At 37.2% G+C, this 22221-nt stretch overlaps 1 protein-coding gene across 1 annotated transcript in view; it reads left to right on the plus strand.

The window, feature by feature from the left end:
* TDRD9 (tudor domain containing 9) overlaps positions 1-22221 on the plus strand; it is an 86278-nt gene that overhangs the window by 34531 nt on the left and 29526 nt on the right. Inside the window, exons 6-15 of the mRNA XM_010565449.1 lie at positions 263-343; positions 4046-4210; positions 10953-11056; positions 12423-12472; positions 16817-16871; positions 17019-17103; positions 17789-17846; positions 18467-18571; positions 20996-21093; positions 21478-21609. Of these exons, the coding sequence (XP_010563751.1) occupies positions 263-343; positions 4046-4210; positions 10953-11056; positions 12423-12472; positions 16817-16871; positions 17019-17103; positions 17789-17846; positions 18467-18571; positions 20996-21093; positions 21478-21609 (933 nt within the window). The remainder of the gene's footprint in view (positions 1-262; positions 344-4045; positions 4211-10952; positions 11057-12422; positions 12473-16816; positions 16872-17018; positions 17104-17788; positions 17847-18466; positions 18572-20995; positions 21094-21477; positions 21610-22221) is intronic.

Genomic DNA, 22221 nt, shown 5'->3' on the forward strand with positions numbered 1-22221 from the left:
GTTTTCTGGTCATTATTCTACAATTTTCATGACTTAATAGCGGCATATGATTTTCACAAAGGGTGCTATAGTCATCTGAACAGTTGTGTTGGGATTTTAAAATGTGATTGACATGTATAGTCTTAAAAGGTGTGTTTTCTTCTATGAAAATGTATTGTTGTTCCAAGTTACAAAAATAAAACATGAAATTGAGTAGCAAAGGAAGAGATTGTGAAAAAGAGCATGAATTAATGAAAATTAAATTGTGGATAATGTCTTCCAGGTGCATGAGCGCACAGAAGAAATGGATTTCTTGCTCTTGGTGATCCGTAAACTGTTGCGTACAAATTCACAGTCTGTAAAGGTAGGTTCAAATTATATTCTGCTACTTTTTTGTGCAAGAATAAATTTTTACACATTTTTTTTAATCTACAAAGGGCACGTTTTAAAGAACTTACCATAAATGTGTCATTATTTTTTACTAAAATATTATTTAGTTTGCAGTTCTTCATAAGGAAGCAAGCTGAAGGGCATTCTTTTCCTGGGTGCTATAATGTGTTCTGAGAGACTTTTTTTTCCTCATGTTAAAATGCGTTAGTTTCTAAAGTCTGCTTAAGGCTAAAAAAATACAAGATGGATATTTGACTAGAATTATGTGTTCGGTATTGAGGGCAGTGCTTATCCCTGGTTAAATAAGGTAGCATTAACTCTTGGAAATACTGAGCTTTTTTTTAAAATGGGACAACATGCTTGGAAAAATAGCAAAAACTCAGAAATGCTGTATTGTAATTTCTAGGCAGAACTTATAGCAAAACATGGCAGAGATTTTTCTCTGCATGTTAGGAAATTGTGCTTTGTACTAAAGCAGAGTTTGCAGAGGTTTAGCATGCTGTATTTAGTCTTTGTGGTCTCAAAGTAATGAACTCTTGAATTGTAAGAAATTAAATACAAGTGATAAGAGTTAGGCTAACTCCCTGTATTTCTGTGCAGCTATTTGAGACTGCAGAAATTTTGTGAGACTGTATGTGTCCCTTAAGTGCTTCAGTTAATTGTTCAGTTACTGTGAACTGTTCTGTTCAAAGCAGACATAACTTGAGTCTGTTGGCTGGTTTTGTTGCTATTGGAAGGGAATCTGTGTTCTTCTGTACAATCGACCACATTGATTCCAAGTTGGGTAACTTGGTCTTTAGATCATCCAAGCATCCTCTCACTGGAAGTGCCCTTCCAGTTGGCATAGGGCATGTCTGTGCACTTAGTCTTTTATTTTTTATCCATTTTCTTGCTGGTAAGAAAACTCACTTGTCTTTTAAATTCAGAGACAGTGGTGTGAAGCTATTCAGGCTTTCTTAGCACTTGGCTCTGCCTACCAAGAATACCAAAAAATTTGATCGTACTCAGGTCATGAAAAGTTTGCCCTTGATGCTAAGATTATGTGTTTGGTGTCAGTGGCAGGAAGCCCTACAGGTCCTATCATCTTTTCTGTTAGAAAACATTTTTCTTTTACAGGTTCCTGAAATATATTTTTTTTCTATATAATTCTGATTAAATCTCTCAAAATTGTCACTGGAAAACTTTATCTCCTTTATATCCTTCTCTGCAGTTGTTTTTTCAGATGACAGTTTCATATTGTATAAATCTGAGACAGTCTTACATTTGGGGGTGGGGGTAGTGTCCCTTTGAATGTTTTTCATGGTGTGGAGGGGGGAACTCTTGATCTCAATTGCTGTGTTTCAGCAGAGCAGAACAGGTAATTCAGTTTGAACCTATACACTAAGCCCAGTGTCTCCTACTTCAACCCTTTTCAGCCCCTTTTGAAAAACAGTAAAGGAGGGAGCTTTGATCATGTGGCAAATTCATTTAGAAAATGCAAGATTGTCCTCCCAGTGCCCCTGGATTAATGAAACAAAAGGGTGCAAGGAGGCCTGTTTAAGGGAAAAAAAATGTATTTATAATTCAGCGTTATGTGAAAAACATACGAGGTGTTTGTCTCCTAATCTGGACATTGCAGAGCTCAGAAGTAGCAGGTAATTCAACATAGCATCAACTAACAGGATGGGAAGAGTGATTCTGACATATGGAGGACAAGATCTACCTTTGTGGTTCACCTACCAACTGTGCCGAGTTTTCTGGCAGACGGATGGTGTATTGCTTTTAGATCACGGAGCAGACATTTCATTTACTGTTCTAAGGTTGATTGCTGGGATGGGGTTGCACAAGAAAACCTATGACTCTGAGAATGGCTCTGTTGGGTCAGACCAGATAGTGCAATTTCCAGTAGTGACTAGTAACAGCTGCTTTGGTAGGAAAATAAGAACAGGATAAAGAGTCGTATTTCTGGGTTCTAGCAAATTGCCATTCAGGGACATCTGAAGTGAGAACTTGCTACTGTGCATGTTTTTGGTATCGTCTAGTGGGGCTTTAGACATATCCATGCTGCACGAGTGGTTTTGGACTGCTTGATCTTGAAGGACTGTCAAATTACCCTCTATTCCAATGTATTCCTCTGCCATGTTGGTGATACATGCTTGTTGAATTTCTGCTTTTGGAGTAGATCAAACTCTTGGTTTAGTAATGTGATCCTTCAGGCACTCTGTTAGGAACCTATGGTTTTCCTTCCAGTTTGGAAGAACTCCATGCAGATCACAGAGTGCAAATTACAAAGGTTGTCTAGTGGAAGAGGTAATTTAATATTCCTTGCCTGTAACTGCAGTTAGGATAATTTAGATTGGATTTTGTTTCAGTAGACTTCAGGCAAGGTTGTATTTAGCTTATTTTCCTAGCATAGGTGAGCCACTATCTATTGAGCCATGAGGCAGTTCATGCTGTGGTGGGACAGCTTTGTATAATATTTGCAGAATTATGTCTTTTCAGATTTCTTCTCCTTTCAGGATCATGTTAAATGACTTCATGATTTAGTCTGCCCTCTCCTTGTATTTCTTGTGCCTTTACATGTGCTTTGGAGATGACTGCAGTGGTACCATGCCCACTTCATTAGCTTGCCTGCCTGTTACGTCATAAGGGGGATGCTCTTGTATTTCATTGCATTTTTGCTTTGGATGTTGATGTCCTTATTTCATTCTATTTTTGAATTCATGCAAGCCGTCAGGAAAGCAAAAGAGGACTGTCTGTGTCCCACTTTACAAGTACTGCTTAGAGTGGCTCAGGAGACCTGAAGAAAGAAGCTGAACACTACACAGTTCATTCTAACTCCTTGGCTCTTCATCCTATTTTAAGTTGAAGCTGTCCAGTTCATTTGAGCTGGCTATGCTGAGCAGTGGGAGCACATTCCAAATAGAGGGGTTATAGCCATAGCCATTAAGTTACTTCATTCTTCTCCCTTCTCCCGTTCTGCACGTATTATGCTGTCTAACCAGGGAGAAAACAACAAAGCTTTAAATTCTGAATTTCATAATTGAAAGAAAAGGTGTCACCAGGTAGCAAATGTGATTTCTGTTGTTCTGTTTAGGTGAATACAGGTTAAGAATCTTGGCAGAGTCAGCAAATGGAGTGAGGAGCTTAGTGTGATCCTGGAGAGTTTTAAGTTGCATAAATTAATTGAAACTGAGAGAGAACTTTTGACACATTTCAAAATCATTATAGTAATTTTTAAGGCTGGGTTGTAATTACAGTTACTGCTCATATGGGAGTAGTTCCATCTTTTGATGGAGTTAAAAGGCACTGATATCTAATCTAACTGGTTAGTAAAAGAGGATTTGAAAATACTTGGCGTACACTTTATTCTGTTGAGGACCACATTGAGATCATAAGCTTAAAGAGTACTATATGTTTTCAAGTTGAACTTTTACTACAGGAAAAAGTTTTTTCACGTTGTCTGCCCTAGGCATCTAGGCTGAGTGGTTCTCTTACAGGTGCTTACCCTTCTCCGTATGCTATGTAGGGAATCTTAAGCATTTAGCTTTGATTATCTTAAATGTGCCTAGGATACATACCTGTAGTAACCAAAATTAGACTATTTTAGCATAAAGAATAAGTGGAGATTACATCATAGCATGGCATTTTGTGTTAAAATTAACATTTTATGTTTACTGTGTAATTTTTTTAATAGGTAATACTGATGTCTGCTTCCATCAACTGTAAAGAATTTGCTGATTATTTTGCAATTCCAGTTTATAATGGTCTGAATCCAGCCTGTGTTTTTAAGTTGGAAGGCAAACCTTATGCAATCGAAGAATATTATCTTGATGATTTGAAGCACACTGTTCATTTCAAGGTATCGTAAATATAACTTTATTTCTTTGGACATTGTGAGAAAGAAACTGGAATAGTCAATTGAAAGCTGTGTAATAAAATTACAAATAACCAATTTTACGTTACAGTTCTAGATAAGATTTAATACATGATGATGGAACAGGAAGTCTCCTCCGCAGCAGCCTAGTTTTTCTTTCATGTAACAGAAATTGAATGTAAAGGGCTGGGAATTTTAAGTAGTATGTGGCATTTTGTTCAGTAGTTTGCATCCAAGACGAACAATGTAAAAGTCTGTGCAGAAAGTAACATGTGAGGATTTGTAGATCTCTAAATACAGCTGACAAACTCGGGGAATATTTCCTGGGTTGGTTCATGTTGCTGTTATGTATCAAAGGCAGAAAAAGCCAGGAATGGAAGAGAGTCATGAGAAAAGAAGCATTTATGATTAGAAGTTTGGTGTTAGCCAAGTTGGCTTCATCTACCAGCTGAGGCTTACGTGCTTCCTGTTTTTCCTTTTTTTTTTCTTTTGTTTTAATAGTCCCAGAGCTGTTACACAGTAGTTTTGAACATATTTCTGTTGTAGCCATGTAGGCCACCATGGCAAATATGTAATTTTGAGTAATGAAAATACATTAGAATACTAGATATTCATGAAATCCCTGGTGGCTACTTAACAGCCTGTGTGGCTGCACTGGAGAATTGCTGCTTTAGTGCCTAAGAAGGGTAGTAATTGCTGAAGATTCATTTGCTTTCTCAATCTTTAGCGCTTAAACTGCACAGTATATTTGTTTGTAGAGCTTCTGACATGCTATTGTATAGCATGTATCTACATAGACAACAGATAATGAAAGAATAAATGTAGGTTTGAATTAATCTGGTATCTGTGGTTTTATAATAGAAGTTTGTTTTACAGTTAAAAAACGGCTGTATAGGAATTTAATTCAGTGACTGAACTCTTTCAGTATTATGGTCCAAGGTGAAATAAACAGGTTAAAGCAAAGTAGAACAAATGCACTCAAGCTTTAATAGTGACAACCACTCTTAAAAATAACTGGAGCATGGAAGTAATTATTGGTCAATTCTGATAATTCAGAACACTGTTATAATGTTAATACAATGAAGAAAACACAGGATGCACTTAAAAAGTAGCAGTATGTGAACATACTGTTACGATTTAGCTTTTATCCCTCAATTATGCAGAAACTAAATTAGAGAAATAAAACAAACAGTTTATGGGAAACCCAGAAGAAAATAATTGCTTATGCTGTACACAGCACAGACATTGGTTATGCCTCAACACAGGCAAGCTAAAATAGAAGGCTGTCAACTGTTGAAATTTTAATGCAGCCAGAAAAATAAACTAAATGCATATAGCAGTTGGCCCGTCAGTTTTTATATGTTAGTATGGCAGCTCAGATAGGTAATATGGAGGAGATTATGTAATACATGACTTTTTGTAAAAGATTTTTGATGATAGATGACAACAAAAAGCTAGTCAAGAAATTCAGTAAGTCTACTTAAGTCAAGTTGCATTTGTCACAGCTGCACTTTGAGCTGAATGACAGCTGCCGCACCTTTCACCTCAAAGGTCATTAACAAAAGGAACTGCTGTCACTACTTATGCCTTTTTATACTTTTTACTTTCTCTGTGTATATGAGCATTTAGCTTTCATTTTTTTTAAGTTTTCATCTGTTTCTTTTTGTTCTGTTGTCCTAGCTATAGCCATTCTGTTGTTCAGTAGGAGAAGAGTATGATTGTCCAAGAAGTTATTTGTACCTTAGGGCAACAATAGAAGGACATAAGTGTCTTGATTTTCTTCCTTTTTTTTTTTTTAATATGTATGAAAAAAAGAAGTTGAATTGGAAAGCACTGGTGTTTAGTCTTGCATCTTGTTTCTTATGGTGCGATGTGTGGAGATTTTCTCTGAATAGTAGTTTTATTTTAAAAAATACTTAAGTCTTCTTAGACCTACCATGTTTATGTAACATCCTAATGAAAAGGAAAGCAGAGCCTGAGTGTTAAGGCAGTTAATGAGTTAATGCTGCCATGTGGAAGCAGGGATACATCTTTCATCATGTTAAAACCAAAATCAATTAGATAACTGCTTGAGGTACAGGCTTCGGGCTTTAGTTCTTAGTATTTTATTCTTGCCTATAGAAGCCTGTAAAATTCACATAAAAGAATATAGAAGTTAAAAGAAAAAACGGTCTTTGCTTTTTAGATAAATTTTTCCAGAAATTTTTCCAAGTTTCCTTTTGATTTTAAAATTAATAACTATAATATCAGATTACATAAATCGTAACTCTTTCCTTAAAGCATCTTGATTGAAATTAGTTTAGTCCTTTATAACTGTCTCGTTTGCTGTGAGGTATGAACCTTTGTCCCTTCTCAAAAAACCTTAAAATAATTACTGTATAAATGTAGAATTCTTTTATGAATCCTGCAGAGCTCTTGGCTTTAACATGTCACTCATTTCTGTAGGTGATAATGTTTTAAAACTATGCTTGAAAATAAAAATTTTTTTGAGCAGTTCTGACTTGGATAATTTGGGAATTCATTGATGCCAGTTGTGATCTGGAAGATAAATAGAAATGCCGTGTGGTTGGGTTTTGGGGGGTTGGGGTTTTTGTTGGTGTTTTTGTTTGTTTGTTTTTCCCTGTGTGCCTGTTTGCAGTAATTCCTTTGCTATGGCTAGGTAGACATCTAGCTGAATTAAAGATAAACCTTGCCACTTGAATTGCTTCATTTGGAGGAAGGAATAAAAATAAGAGGGAAGGAGGGGAGAAACACCCTTTGGTGTAGCACTGGCTTACCCTTGCCCAAATATTGGGTTATTTATAGGTGCTGCTGTTTAATTTTTTAGTATAGGTTTATAAAAAGTAGTTTCTTTTTCTTTTGGCATAATGGCCTTTGTAAGCACATTGTTCTGGATATTTAACTGGATCATTATTTTGTCATATCAGCACCCTCTAAGCCCCAAGGAATCGGTGAAACACAGGTTTTGAGGAAAGATGCATGAAGGCTGCATCTATAGGCAAATCTAAAGCTAGTTGTGTAAATGCTTACCTATTGCTATAGTATAGTATTGGAGATATCAAATGCAAATTAATTGTATAGTTAATTCTGTGAGTAAATTGAAGAACTGTAAGCAACTAGGGGACTTAGATGTTAGTCTTGGTAAGTCTGTGAAATGCCATGTCTCTACTTCTTTCCTGAGGCAAGAAAGAGAGTCCCATTTTTGGCTTTCAAGTGTAAAAACTCCTTCATATACCTGGAACTGAAGTCAAGACTCCACATGAAAGGTAGTGACCTGCTGTCAAAAGCTATTCCAGTTATGTTGTATTACTTCAGTCAGCTCTGACTGGGCTTTTGGATTTGCTGTTTGGCACATCGTTACCTTTTATTAGGAGTGATGTGGCAGTCTTGTCATGTTAAAGAACACTAAAAGTCCAATTGGTAACAAAATTAAAAAGACAAATTTGACAGTTATTTAAGTAGAGATAATCTAAACCCCAAAATCTTATGTTAAAGCAGCCCAGAAAAGATAAATTCCTTAGATTATCACATATATTAGGAAAAAAAGTACTACTTCTCAAAAGTACTAGAATGTTGTCTGTGGTTTCTCATGGACTTATCAAGCTTCATTGGAAAAGCATTACTATAGTGGGTGTAAAATGCAGTTAAGAAGCTCTGGGACTGACAGAGTTGTACACCTGAAAAGTCTACCTGGCTAGTTGATTCAAGGGGGTCAGAGAAGAGGAAAGAATATTGTCAGGTTCTTACAGATGGCTTTTCTTGATCCTTCAATCCATCTTCTACCAGAAGAAAGTAAGATAATTTTCTCTGTTTTTTCAGAAAGTGGTCTTTCTGCAGACACCAAGGCAACCTAGGGTTGACATGATGTAGTATTACAGGTTGACTGTTCTGGTAAGGGTTGGACAGGCGAGGACTGAGGTTGCAGTAGCAAAAGCTGATCTAAATCAGTGTTGCCAAATTGGTGGTAGCAGTAGTGCTTTTGTGATTCTGTTGTGAGCTCCTTCAGAAAGGGAAACTGGTAGAAAAATAACTAACTTCATTTTAACAGTTTAGATCAGTTTTCTGCAGTTTTAGCTCTTTGAAACATCTCTCTGAGGTCAGATGTGTATAGTTGCAGGCAAGATTTTTGGATGAAGTTAGAACTCTTGGCACTGAACCTTGAACTTAGATATGCAGTTTCAGTGTTGGAGCTGGGAAAGAAGCAAATGAAAGGACACTTCTGCTTCCTCTGCCTTTTCTCCCAAGAACACTTTGGGAGACTGTGACAGATTAGAGCTAAAACTGTTGTGTTTTTTTGGTTGGTTTGTTTATTTTGTGGGTTTTGATGGTGGTTTTTGTTTGGGTTGGAGGGGGGGTGTGTTCAAGATTAAAGTAACTCTTCCCCTTCCCACATTCTTATTTACTCTTGGATAGCTTTATAGGTAGCAGTAATACCTCTTTCTGGCTTTTGTTTTGCTTTGTTAGATAAGGTAAGTCTTTGCTATTCTCCTCATACAAGAAAGTCTCTTCATTCTTCTGGTCATTGAAGTAGTCATAATTCGCTTCTGCTCAAGTTTTGGCTGATCCCCTTAAAACCTGGTAAGAACTGGAGATGTATTTCAGTCCCAGCATCACAAACTGAGTATCTGTTGGCTTCAAGAGTTCTTTTACTTCAAAGGCTGGCAAGTACGTTGACTGAAAACTTTAGACGAGACCTGTGTCACTTCAGAGTGAGGGGCAGTTCTGTACAGTGTCACTAACATATCACACTCTTAGAATGACCTTTTGTGATTCATCTTAGGGTCATGTTTGCCTTTCAGCAGCATTGCATTGAAAGATAACTGTTTTCATATGATCAAAGTAGCTGGTCCAGGTGGTTCTTTATTTTCAACCAATACACCATCTGCTTGTATCTGAAATTTGTAATCCTCAGATGCATAGGCTTACACATTGGGTTACACTTCAGACGATTGAGGTTTGAGTTATGTGAATGATACTCTTATCAGTACACATATGATGCATTCCAACTTTATCAGTATATCTTTTTCAGTTGCTTTTTTGCTCATTGAAAACTTGTGCAGAACCCTCTTTTGCTTATATGGTAACTGACTTGCAGTAAGCGTGTAATCCTAATTTTGTGCTTGATTAAAATAAGAGCAAATCTCTGTGAAATGTGGACAATTGGTAAATACCTTCTTCTTTTACAGGGAAACCTGGAATATATTAGTTTTGTGTATAGAAACCTTAAGTATTACTCTTAGCTGTTCAGCTTGCATTTTTAATTATTCTTTCTAGGAGTGGCTTTTTCCCTACATGTTATATCCTCCTTAAAGGTCCCTGGCTACAGCTGCATCTTACTTTATGTTGGTATTTATCTGCACGGATTTACCAGTTACTACTCACTATTGCATTTTTATTGTTACCGTGTGGTCCAGTTCTTAGGGAGTGTTATGCTTAAAGCACAAATGCTTAATTTTCACTGTTGCTTTAATTATTGTACTGTTCCTTAAAAGTAAAAATCAGAAGTCCAAGCCTAAATAAAGCTGTATTTGAATAATAAAATACTATTGTAGTGTATCAAGCAGCAGGTGAAGGCAGCTGATAGGCTAGGACTAATATTTGGTTGAGCATAAACATAAAAATGGAGGCTTGTTAGCTAGCGAGAAGATACATGATTTCTTAAAGCATACACACACACTATCACTTGAACCTATTGGTTTTCTTGGGAAAATCTTGGATGACTTAAGCTGTCAGATTTCAGCATAAAAGTAAATAAAATATTTCACTTGAGGGTGGAGGGAGGGAAGAGGAAAGAACTTCAAAGGCATAATAAGAGGAAGAAAAGTGCAGTTTGAATGTAGGTTTTCTAATAATGTGAAGTATGTAGAGGGCAGATTACACTGTAATACAAGTCTAGAAAAGTTAGAGATAGTGGTTAGTCTAGTAAAGAGTTTCCACTAGAATGAGGAGAAATCCTGAGAATTGAAAGGTGAGCAATTATCAAAAGCCATTTTCCCTACAAGAGAAAAACGTGTAATATTATAGACCATTCCCAGAGCATGTCTAGTTCATTAAGCATTTTGTTTTTAAACCTGACATGTGATTAAGTTACAGTCTTTGCTCTGAAGACTTGATGGTTTGTGTTCTTAGATATTGAAGCCCTGAGTTTGTGACAGAATGCTAGAAAACAGTATACATAGAGTCATTGTGGTTATATTGTGTACAACAGAACCACAGGTCTTTGACAGGGTATGACCTAAAACACAAGATCCCTTAAATGCAAAGACAATTTAAAAGAGAAGTATGTGAAAAAAAATGTGATTTATTTGGCAATCGGGTGGAGACATGCATTATAGCACCTGTGAGAAGGATTGTGCCTGCCTTATACAAATTCCTCTCCTTGTCATCCTGTTAATCTCCATCCAGCCCTCCCTGGGTTGTAGTTAGTCTGATGTGCTTAACACTTCTGGATAAGGAGTATGTCCTGCAGATGTTAGGGGACTGAGTGTGGCCTAGTGCTTATCTTAATTAGGTAAATATCAGAAGTATTTTGTTAGCATTAGAATGGTAGGGTGCTTGAAGGAAAATGTCTGTTCAGAAGGTAATGAATGCTCCAGATTAAGTTACTTCTTTGTACAGCTTGTGTGCTGGATCAATTTTAATCAAAAAGTTCTTGACAAATCGACACATGTAGGTGATCTACAGTCTTTTAGCCTGTGTTAACCTCAATACTTTCTTCTCCACACAGCTTCCTTCTCAAAGAATTGAGGAACCCGTGATAGTAAGGGAATTGTATGAAGTAGCAGTGGCTTTGATTCAGTCATTTGATGAGTTGGAGATGAAGTGCAATAGGTAAGATACAGTTCAAGATCTGGAATCAGTGGTTCTTTGGGGAAATGACACTTTAATTAAGGAACAGCAGCAGCTAATAGTGGTACCTTAATTTTCTATGCATCTCTGCTTTTATCTTATATATTCGTGTAATTTCTACTCACAGTAGTCATACTAAGACTGCTTGTAAGTCTTACTGAATGCCCTGTGTTCTTGAAATACACTTCATGCCCTGGAGTGTAAGTTACCCCTCAAGCCAGCCATGTCATATGGAAACTAGATTCTTTGCTACAGACCAGAGCTGAATATTATTTATATGAAGAATAAAATCAGAACTATTATTTTGTATTGTGAACTAAAACATACATTAGGCCATGGAAAAAGAATACAAACAAGGCATGAATTTTCACTGGCTGTTTAACTAATGCCTTACTGTCTTTTGAAATAAGTAAATACTAATCGGTGTTAATCTCTGTGTTTTGTAAATTGTTGTTTAGTATCTGAAAATGTAATAAAGTTGTTTCTACAACTTTGGTCTATCACTGAGTGTATATTTAGTTCACGAATGGTTTTTGTTCCCGTATGTTCTAATTATTTATAACAGTATGCTGAAGAAAAATATTTTTTAAGCTTTTTTTTTTCAAACTTAGTATTACATAAACTTTGAAATTTTAAGAAAGCATTACTTAAGCTCACCTGAGCAGTTAGCAAGTGAACCACTGAAGTACAAGTGTTGGTGTTTTACTGTAGTTTAGAATAGTCAAATGAGACTACCTTTTACTAATAAGGTTCATTTTATAAGCAAACATGAAGGCATTAGCATTTCCGCTTTCAAATACTAAAAGGGCTATTACAAACATCCATTGTTATATACCTTCCATTAAAAACCTATACTTTCCGTTCATTATATAGTTTGAGAGTAGATATTTTCAAGATGCCTGAAAAAAATTTACATCAGGAATGATTACAACAAAAAATGAGTTCTATATTATGTTAAGGTGATTTTAGCTTCTTGACTTGTAACAGGTTAATCAAAGATGTCTCCCTCTAAGTTTGTCATGAACATGTTTAATGTACTACGTTTTAACTTTAAGATCTTTAACCTAGTTTTGATTCATTTCATTGCTAAATATGAATGTTTCTGTTTTGACATAATTTTGAAGACAAAACTAAACCTAATGATCTAGTTCCAGTGTTTATATACTGTGTTTTTCAGAAAACGTGGTTGTGAATAGTGTTTTGAATTCCATTTCTTCATGAAGTTTAAATAATACATGTGACAAAAAGTATGCAGTTCTGCTTGTTCTTTCAGAATAAAACAACTTGAGGCAATAAAGTAGACTGAGGCTGTAAAACTAATGAAACTGCACATTCTTAGGGAGAAGAGAAACTTGAGTGTTACATCAGAACGTGGAAGTGTGCTGGTATTTTTACCAGGTGAGTATATATCTTAATAACTTTCTTCTTCCTTATTTGTCATCTAATGAGCTTTCTTCTGGCACTTCCTCCAGGGATTTGTTAGACACATTTAACTGTGGTTGATTGGTCTATTTCGGTGTTTTTCTTGCAAACCTATTTAAATATGGCAATAATTGGAAGAGCTGTGAGTTGCAGATTAAGACTTTGTACTTTTTAGAAATGGAATTACAGTAGTACAATTAATTCTACAGTTAATCCACAGAAATTCATTTGCTCAGTCTTTTAGATTAGTTATTAAATATTGTATGAAGTTCCTAGGATTCTTTTAAGGATATTTTCTTATCGGCATGTAGTGTAGTCTTTATTTAGATTCTTGTTGTAAAAGCTATAATTCACCTTTTCCTTTCCATGTACATTGGTTGGTGTACTAGGAATGCTCAAAAGCATGCACGATGACATAGCAATTAAAGGTCAAAGAACTGGTTATATATAGTTTTAGTTGTCTTTAAACAGTAAACCTAAGTTATCTTACACTGCCTCTAACATCTAGCTGAGAGGTTCAAGTAAGAATGACAGCCAAAACAAAAGCATACACTAAGTGTTGTGTAACTACGCTGCAGACTAGGTTTCCTGAGCATCGCAAACCTGTTACCTGGTGGTTTCAAGTGTTCTTCATGGACATGAATGTTTGCTCGTTGAAAACTTTGAAAAGACTTGGTTACGTTCTAGTGGAGAGTCACCTTGGAGTCAGGAGCAGCTGTTTCCTTGGGCACAGAGGTCTGTCACTACCAGGACTTTCTAACTCTCTGTAAAATCTTTATGAATGTCATTTCCCTGCTGCATTGAGCTTAGCACTAGGGCTGGAAACACAGCACACCAGCACAAAAATATAGTGCACTTGCAGAGTAGCTTTTAGTGGAGGGTGCTCCCCACCAGCTAAAAGGCATTCGAGTGGCCTTTTTTGGAGTTACACTTTCTATAAAATCAATGGGTAGAAGGAATTACTTCATCATGTCAATGTAGGACCCATTCCAGTTTGCCATTAATGAAGTAGGGAGACCATCACTCTTGCCTCTGGCCTCTCGTGTTGGTGGTTGTCTGGTGTGCTTTCAGACTTCCTCAGGCCTTCTGAGTCTTCGTTTCAGACTGAAATTACTCTTCAGCACTTTCAATTCCCAGATCTTTTTTATCTTTCACTTTGAGGTGGTTTTTTTACTGTGCTGCTATCCTTCCTGGCTTATAACTGCAACTGATAAAATGAAACTTGTTGTTAAAATACATCTGGTAAATTCATGAAAACCTGTGCTTTCTGAATGAGTTGGTACTCAGGTTTGTTTTTTATTGTTGTTGTTTGGTGTTTGACCTTGGCCTGTTTTGTAACTGGGTACTCAAGACTGATCTTGAACACAGAATTAGCAAATACCTCTTGAAATTTTCTTCACAAATAGTCTGTATACAGAAATGGAGAAAAGGGGAGGAGAGCTTTCAGTTTACAAGAGGGCAGCTGAGACAGAGATTTGGGTAAAAATAACCTCCACATTTAGGGCACTGATTTGAGATGCCTAGATTTTTTGAGTGCTTACAATTACACAGCATTCTGTACATTCAAAATAACACTCCCATTGACATTTCAAGCTGAGTAGGCATCAGCAGCCAGAAAGAGTAGTGCCGTGCTGGGGAGTATTGTTAAGTGATTTTTGCCCACTGTCTTGGTGGAACTCAGTGATGGGGCAGAATCCACTTCTGTAGAGCAGCTGCAGCTGTCTTGAGGAGGATGCCATGTTTTCCCTTCCTGTTGTAATTGCCTGTCTTGTTCAGTGCTTAATTTTTTGTATGTTACCGAGTCTGATTCTTTACAGATAAATATCCTTCAGTACTCAGTTCTCATTTGATTCCAGAGCTAGTCCGTCCCTAGGTAGTAGGTGATACAAAGTGCCATGTTAAACTGTGTAGTGATTTTTTTAACATATATGTATAAATATGTTCCTAGTGGGCTGCATTAAGTTTGCACAACCAGTCTTAATCCTGGCATTTTTTTTATTTGAGTGCTTGACGTGGCAACTTTGATGTTTCTTGAGCATGTATGTTGATGTATAGTTCTTCAGACTTTTTAAAGAATAGATTGGGAAAGAGGTCAGACTGTGTTGACTGGACCATCACTAAGCTACACTTTCAAGTATATGACTTGCTTCTGCCAGACTAGCTGATGGGCTAAATGAAAGCAACATTAGATTATCATCCTCTTCAGGAGGTTGTAGAAGACAGGGATGGCCTGATTTCTCTGTGCTTCGCATGGGCTTGCTGATGGCAGGAATTGCATAGCTTAAAGCCTTAGGGTTTTCGTTCTGCTGTTGCTGTCCTAAGCTTTTATCTGTTCTACTCATGTCAAGCTCTTTGTCTGTTTTGTATTTTCTTTTGCACTTCTCCATGCCTGGCTCTGCTTGCTGTCCTGGTATGTTTGCCAAACAGGTTTTGTTACTAGTTACTGTTTAATTCCAAGATTGGTCTCTCCTGGTGGCAGCCTTTTGTTCTGTAGGTGTCATGATCAACCCTTGTCACTTCCAGAACTGGGCAGCTGACACTGCCTGCTGTGTCTAGTCAGTAATTACTAGACTGATTAATAATTACTATTAATATTGGTTATGCAGAGTCTGCTTCTACCAATCATGGATCAAGCTTCTTTTAATTGTTTTTAAACATAAATTGGATTCAAGACTTGATGTCTTACTCAGATATGCAACCAGACAGAATGGCAAGTAGGAAGCATTAGACAGCTAGATAGTGGAGCAGTACCTAGTGGGATCGAGTATGTCTGGCAGGCTGTGTCCAAACAAACCATACCATGGTGTTCTTGTGTTTTCTCTGTATCTTCAATTACATACTCTAGTTCATGAACAGATGCATTATTTCTATATTGTAATAATCTTAAAAAGTGGTACTATTTTTATATTTCCCAGTCTGCATGTTTTCCTCTACAGTGCTGAAGGTGTTTTGCTCAGAGCTTTAATTGCTTTATTATTGTGCTAGTCTTTAGTTTGTTATATGGCCAGTTATTTGCATTCTCAAGCACTCTTACCTCATTTGAGCTGTGATGTAAATTAAGCTTCCTGCCTGTCTTTTTTTAGGTTGTAATGACATTGCTTTCCCCTCTGGTAGCCTCACACAAAGGACACGTCTGAAACTTTTAAATTTCCTTCTGATTGCCTCCCCCCCACTTTTTTTTTCTTCCTTCAACTCACCTGTTCTCCCCCCAACTCTGACTTCTTTTATCTCCCTTACCTGTAGCCACTTCCCCTCATTTTCCAGCTTCAGTCTTTCTAACTCCAGTAGTTGACTAATCTCCATTTTCTCCTGCAATTTCTTTTCCCAGCCAGCCTTGCATTACCACCATATTGGTTTCTTGTTGAATCTATTTCTTCTTTCCTTGCCCCAGTTTCTTGCTTTCTGGCCTTTTTTTCCTTGCTTAACTCAATCATGATTTCCAGCCCATAACATATCCTTCTTTCCTCTCTTTCCTGATTTAAGTTACTCTTCTCTCTTATCTTCCCTGAAAATATTTCTCTTCTTCCACTGGCATTTGTCTTCCTTCCTTCTTACTTCTGAAGTCATCTAAAGAATGCAAGAACTTTCACATCCACGTGCTCAAACTGCATTTAGCCTCACTGAAAATTGCAGCAATCCTGTACTGCAGTTACAGATTAATTTCGTTTTTAATACCCATCCAGGAAAACCCAGTGTTGGACAGATTTTTGAAGATGGGGCTTTTGGAATTGAAGTGTCAATAAATAGTAAACTAGGCTTCTCAGGTTTATGCCTGTGGAGTTATTCAGGAAGACAGCAAAAATCCCTTAATTGTAAGATTTCCCCTGGCAGACATGAAATCCATGCCCCAGAGAATGGGCACTGGAACTGCCAAAGTTAAGATGGCTAAGGTAGAAATAGCTTTTTTTTTTTCTTTTTTTTTCCCTCCTTGGCCCTGCTCTTGGAAACAGCTTCTTTTGGCTGAAATACCCAAATTTGTCCTAAACCACACATTCAGGATCTGGTGAGCGCTGTTAGTTGTAAGGGCTGATATGGGGCTAATAATGGGAGGGCTAATAATGGGACACTGATAGGTGGCCTTTATATCTGATATTGCCACTTTAGTAAGTGTAAAATTATGCAAAATGACCCTTGAAAAATTGACTCTGTTTCAGTGATTCATTATTACAGTTACTGTTCAACTCTTCTGCTGTTTTATTATATGGTGAAAAAGAGGTAATAATGAAAGTCAATTAAGAATTTAAGTAGACGTGAGAATTGGTTTTTAGAATTGTTAGTGATCACTAAAAAGAAAACAAACTCTTGGTTATTTTTCCCTAGGTTTGAGTGAAATAAGCTACATGCACTCATGTCTCTCAAATATGTGTAACAAAAGGTAAGTTAGACCACATTTGTTTCAGTTAATTAAACTTGAATCCTTCAGCTGTATGAGTTCTAAGTACATAATATGATTTAGCACAGAGGTGTAATTAATTTTTGTATTCTTGCATCGGTAAATATTTCACTAATATATTTTCTTTAGGTGGCAAGTGTACCCACTTCACTCATGTGTGACGTTAGAGGAACAAAGTAATGTATTTTTGGCTCCAGTTCCTGGCTACAGAAAAGTAAATATTGTTGAAAATTGCTTTAAGTGTGTGAAACCTTTTGCTAGAGTAATAATAGCAAATAATAATGTATATAAATTAACATTAGCTGTGCCAACTGAAACCATTTTGTGTGGGCAAAGCAGTTTTGTTTTTTTTCGAGATGTAAACTGATTGCTTTTCTTACCAAGCTGTTGCTTTAACTAGCGTTTAGACCTCAAGAGAAGTAACAGGAAGGTATCCTTAAATTATTGCATGACACACTTTTTGTCCTTCAGAATAGTTTGTGCATGTTGATTCTTGAGTCTGCATGACAGTGGCATGCTGCTGGTGGCACTGCATAGCAAAGTAGTCCCCCAGTATGGGGATCTCGCCTGCTTTACAACCCACATTTTGGCTAGTATCTTGGTTTCCTGTATCACTGCTAACAGTGTGATGTTTTGTTATGACAGACATAAGGAAATATTTCCCTTCTTCCCCTATATTGTCAAATGCTATACTACTTTATTATACTTTTCTGATCTTAGGACAAGAAAATACAAGTTTTCTTGTGTTGTATTGCTTTTCATAATATGCAGAGCAGAAATACTGTGTTGCCATTACATTTATATGTCTTCACAGCAAGTTGGATTTTTCATGTAGAAACATTAATGCAAGTAATTTTTGCTTCATGCATTCATTGCTCATTTTTTGCTTCAAAACTCAGGTTATTTTATCTACAAACATAGCTGAGAGCTCTGTAACAGTTCCTGATGTTAAGTATGGTAAGTCATCTAAATCTTGTAATTGTGTATACATTGTATTTGTAATGTTTTCCTTACTTATGCTAGCCTAAATCTCCACAACATGTCACCGTTTCACAAAGCATTGCTGTTGGAGTTTGATTTTGACAGTTGTTGAATTCTTTCTTTCACAACAGGGAACAATTTTAAATCTAAACATATGAACAAATAATAGAGCTACTGAGTGGGGTGTTGGTTTTAATCTTTACTGGAGGGGGGCGGAAATAATTTTAAATACAGTAACAAGCAGAATGAGACCTCATGTCACAAGTACCTTAAGCTCTTTATTCACATTCTGACTATATTTTATAATAATTGCATCAGATTATGCAAATTCTGATACAGAATGTCTAAATCCAGAAATTATTGCCTTTTAATGCTTGTCATCTGCACTGACTGTTTATCAAATTTATGTTAAAATCTATCTGCAGTTCTGTTAATGTTCAGAGTAACTTGGTCTGGTTGTTTGTAGTGTTCTCGTGATCTGTTTTCAAATAATTGAAACTTCTCTTGTAACAGAAAATCAACCATTGTTTTTTCTACTACCATGAGGATAAATTGTTTCATAATAATACTAACTTTTTTTTCCTCCTTAATTACAGTGATAGATTTCTGTTTAACTAAAACTTTGGTTTGTGATGAGGAAACTAATTACCAAAGTTTGAGACTTTGCTGGGCGTCTAAAACAAACTGTCATCAAAGAAGAGGTAAGATGACAGTAGGTAATAGAAAAGAATTTTAGAAGCTAACTCTCGTGGAGAATTCTATGTTGCTTTTCATTTCATTAACAGCAAAAAACATGGATTATTTTTGCCATGAATAGTTTATATAAAACCATAATTCCTTACCATGTCGGGATATTAAAATGTGATTAAACAACTATGCCTGAATGTTTTATTTTGTTCAAGTATTTTTCCAGAGAAATGGTTTGTATTTTATTGAAAAATAGTAAAATTCATGGACCATAAAGCTTATGAGGATTCTTTGTTATTTAATAGTCATTTTTTTAATCATGGGCCATTTTTAAAAAAGGGAGATAGGTACTGCTAGGTACTTATTAACTACTTGTGAGTTTCAGCAGTAAAAGAAACTTTCATATCTGTTTGTTACTCTTAAATCAGATGAAATATCCACAGCAGTGTCTCTAGTGTAGACCAGTGTTTGTAGCACAAGGTTAAATAAGATTTCATATCAGCTTTTCTAGTAAGACAGTACACTTAAATATCAATATCTTTTAGTTTCACTCGAAAAGAGTACTAAGCAAACAGTGACATCTTTAGATATAAAAATATCCTCATTTTTAAATATTATGAGGACTTCACAATTACAGCTTGTGGTGGGTTGACCTTGGCTGGACACCAGGTGCTCCCCGAAGCTGCTCTATCACTCCTCCCTCCTCAACTGGACAGGGGGAGAAATACGACAACAAAAGGCTCATGGGTCGAGTTAAGGACAGGGAGAGATCACTCAACCAATTACTGTCACAGTCAAAACAGACTCAACTTGGGCAAATTAATTTATTGCCAATCAAGTCAGAGTAGGGCAATGAGAAATAAAACCAAATGTTAAAACACTTTCCCCCCCCATCCCTCCCTTCTTCCCAGGCACAGCTTCACTCTCCAGTTCCCTGCCTCCTCCCCCTGAGCGGCTTGGGGGACAGGGAATGGGGGTTGCGATCAGTTCATCACAATTGTCTCTGCTGCTCCTTCCTCTTCAGGGGGAGGACTCCTCACACTCTTCCCCTGCTCCAGTGTGGCGTCCCTCCCATGGGAGACAGTCCTCCATGAACTTCTCCAACATGGGCCCTGCCTACAGGCTGCAGTTCTTCAGGAACAGACTGCTCCAGCATGGGTCCCCCACGGGGCCACAGGTCCTGCCAGGACCCTGCCCCATCGCGGGCTTCCCATGGGGTCACAGCCTCCCTCAGACATCCCCCTGCTCTGGCGTGGGGTCCTCCCTGCGCTGCAGGTGGAGATCTGCTCCCCCGTGGACCTCCCTGGACTGCAGGGGGACAGCCTGCCTCACCATGGTCTTCCCCACGGGCTGCAGGGGAATCTGCTCCAGCACCTGGAGCACCTCCTCCCCTCCTTCTTCACTGACCTGGGTGAAGGGTTGTTGCTCTCACATGTTCTCTCTTCCGGCTGCTGTTGTGCAGCAATTTTTTTCCCTCTCTTAAATCTGTTATCCCAGGGGCTCTACCACTGTATGTGATGGGCTCAGCCTTGGCCAGCAGTGGGTCTGTCTTGGAGCCATCTGGCCTTGGCTCTGTCGGACATAGGGGAAGCTCCTAGCAGCTTCTCACAGAAGCCACGCCTGTTGCCACCCTGCTACCAAAACCTTGCCATGCAAATCCAATACCAGCCAATATACAACCAGTAGAAGCAGCATTTTGTATAGCAGACCTGGACTTGTTATGCATGTGACTTAAAAATATTGCCTAACTGTCCAGCGGAGTAACCCACTGAGTGGAGTACCCTTTAGTTTGTTGAAGTGAATGGGTGTTTGGATTTGTGAAGACAGACTTTCTGAATCAGTGTTTTCTATAAATAGTAGATCATAAAGATGTTTTGCTGTTCATCATGGTATCTTAAGTTGTTTATGCAGAAGGTTTTTGCTAGCTATGGAGTCAAATAGGAAATCTGAATATACTCATGTAAGGAAACAAACACAAAACGTATTTACTCTGCGTATAGAATCGTCAGTTTGGGGGTATTCTAAAACTTGCATTGATGTATTTATCTATATTAAATTTAGATTTGGTAGGACTTGCCTTTTCCTGGTTTTGAGGAAGTGTATTTTAGTGCAGGATTTCTCATGTCTTTTCAACTGAGAAAGATGGATGCTGATTTGAGGGCAATTATGTGAAAGAAGTATTTGAGTGAAATACTTAAACTCTCTTGTTAATCACTGCTACTATGAAAGCAAAATTATTCCATCTGATCCTTATGTAGGAAAGGACAGAGAGAATGTCTCCACTGGGCCTGTCTGCTGCAAGAGCAAAACACTGGTCAGTTTGTGGCATCAGCTGTCATGAGCTGCTCAGCTGCCCAGAAGGCTTGTAGATGGGTGGGTTTTGAAAAGCCTGAAACTTGGGCAGTTTACAAATTGGTGATTTGTTCTTTTATGTGAAGGTCGTGCTGGACGTGTTTCCAAAGGGTATTGTTATAGGCTTGTACATAAGGACTTCTGGACAGACTTTATTCCAGAGGAGTCAGTACCTGAGATGCTGGTAAGACTTTTTGGGGAACATTAAGATTTTTTTTTTTTAATGCATGTGGTCATAGCAGAGATAATAAAAAGTAGTTTTGCTTTACTTTTCCTGAAGACAGTGTACGATTTGAATAGTTACTAATAACCACAACACTGAATAGAATCCAAGTTGACAAATAATTGACAAAGACCATTCCACATAGTTTTCTTCATAGGAGATGCATTATGGCAGTAAAGTGGACGTGGATTAGAAATACACAATCTGTTCGAAAGAAAAATATCCTTGGTTACACAAAATTAATTTCAGGTTTTACTAAATTGTAAACTTGAACTTTTTTTTCATAAAACACTTTGTCACACTTCCCATGGAGGGCAAGTAACAATAACATTGTCTTCCCTTCAGCGTTGTCCATTGGGAACTACAGTCTTAAAAATAAAAAAGCTTGATATGGGGGGACCAAAAGCCTTGCTGGCAACAGCTCTTTCTCCACCTGATGTAGGTGACATTGAACGTACCATATTTCAACTGAAAGAGGTATGCGTTATTTTAATGTTAAAATAAAGATAATAAAAATGTACTGTAGAAGCATTTTTCTTGGTGTTTAAGGTAGTAGTAGCCTTAATTGGAACCTGAAGTAGGAACTGTCTAGAGAATCTTTTCTCACATTTGACTCATTTGGTTACCGTTCATTTCGCATAATTTCTGCAGTTACTTCATTAAAACAGGATTATAATTTTATTGGGGAGTAATGATACAGTTTATGAACTGGCATCTGTGGTGAGAAAGAACAGAAGACAAGTAAGAGAACTTAAACTCTGTGAGATTGTTTATTGATAAGTAGCAAAATCACCCTCTTACACCTTATTATGTATAGGGGGTCAGCCTGAAGATCCCCCTTCTGACCTGTACAAGGAAGTTGGTGATTTTGCTTTTCAATTATAAAGTTGATATGGAGTAGAACACTCATTGCATTAAACTTTTTCTTTTCCAAAATGCATAAGAAATCATATTTGTATCATTTGTAGCTTGCTTTTATATCCAGTATAAGTAGTAGAAGCTTTGGTTTCAAAATACTAGGCTTTTAAAATTGATTTAAGAACTTAATTACAGTTTTGATACTAATTAATGTTGCTTTGAGATAATTGC

Source organism: Haliaeetus leucocephalus, unplaced genomic scaffold, assembly GCF_000737465.1.
Source record: "Haliaeetus leucocephalus isolate CR32 unplaced genomic scaffold, Haliaeetus_leucocephalus-4.0 Scaffold191, whole genome shotgun sequence".
Classification (NCBI taxonomy): Eukaryota; Metazoa; Chordata; class Aves; order Accipitriformes; family Accipitridae; genus Haliaeetus; species Haliaeetus leucocephalus.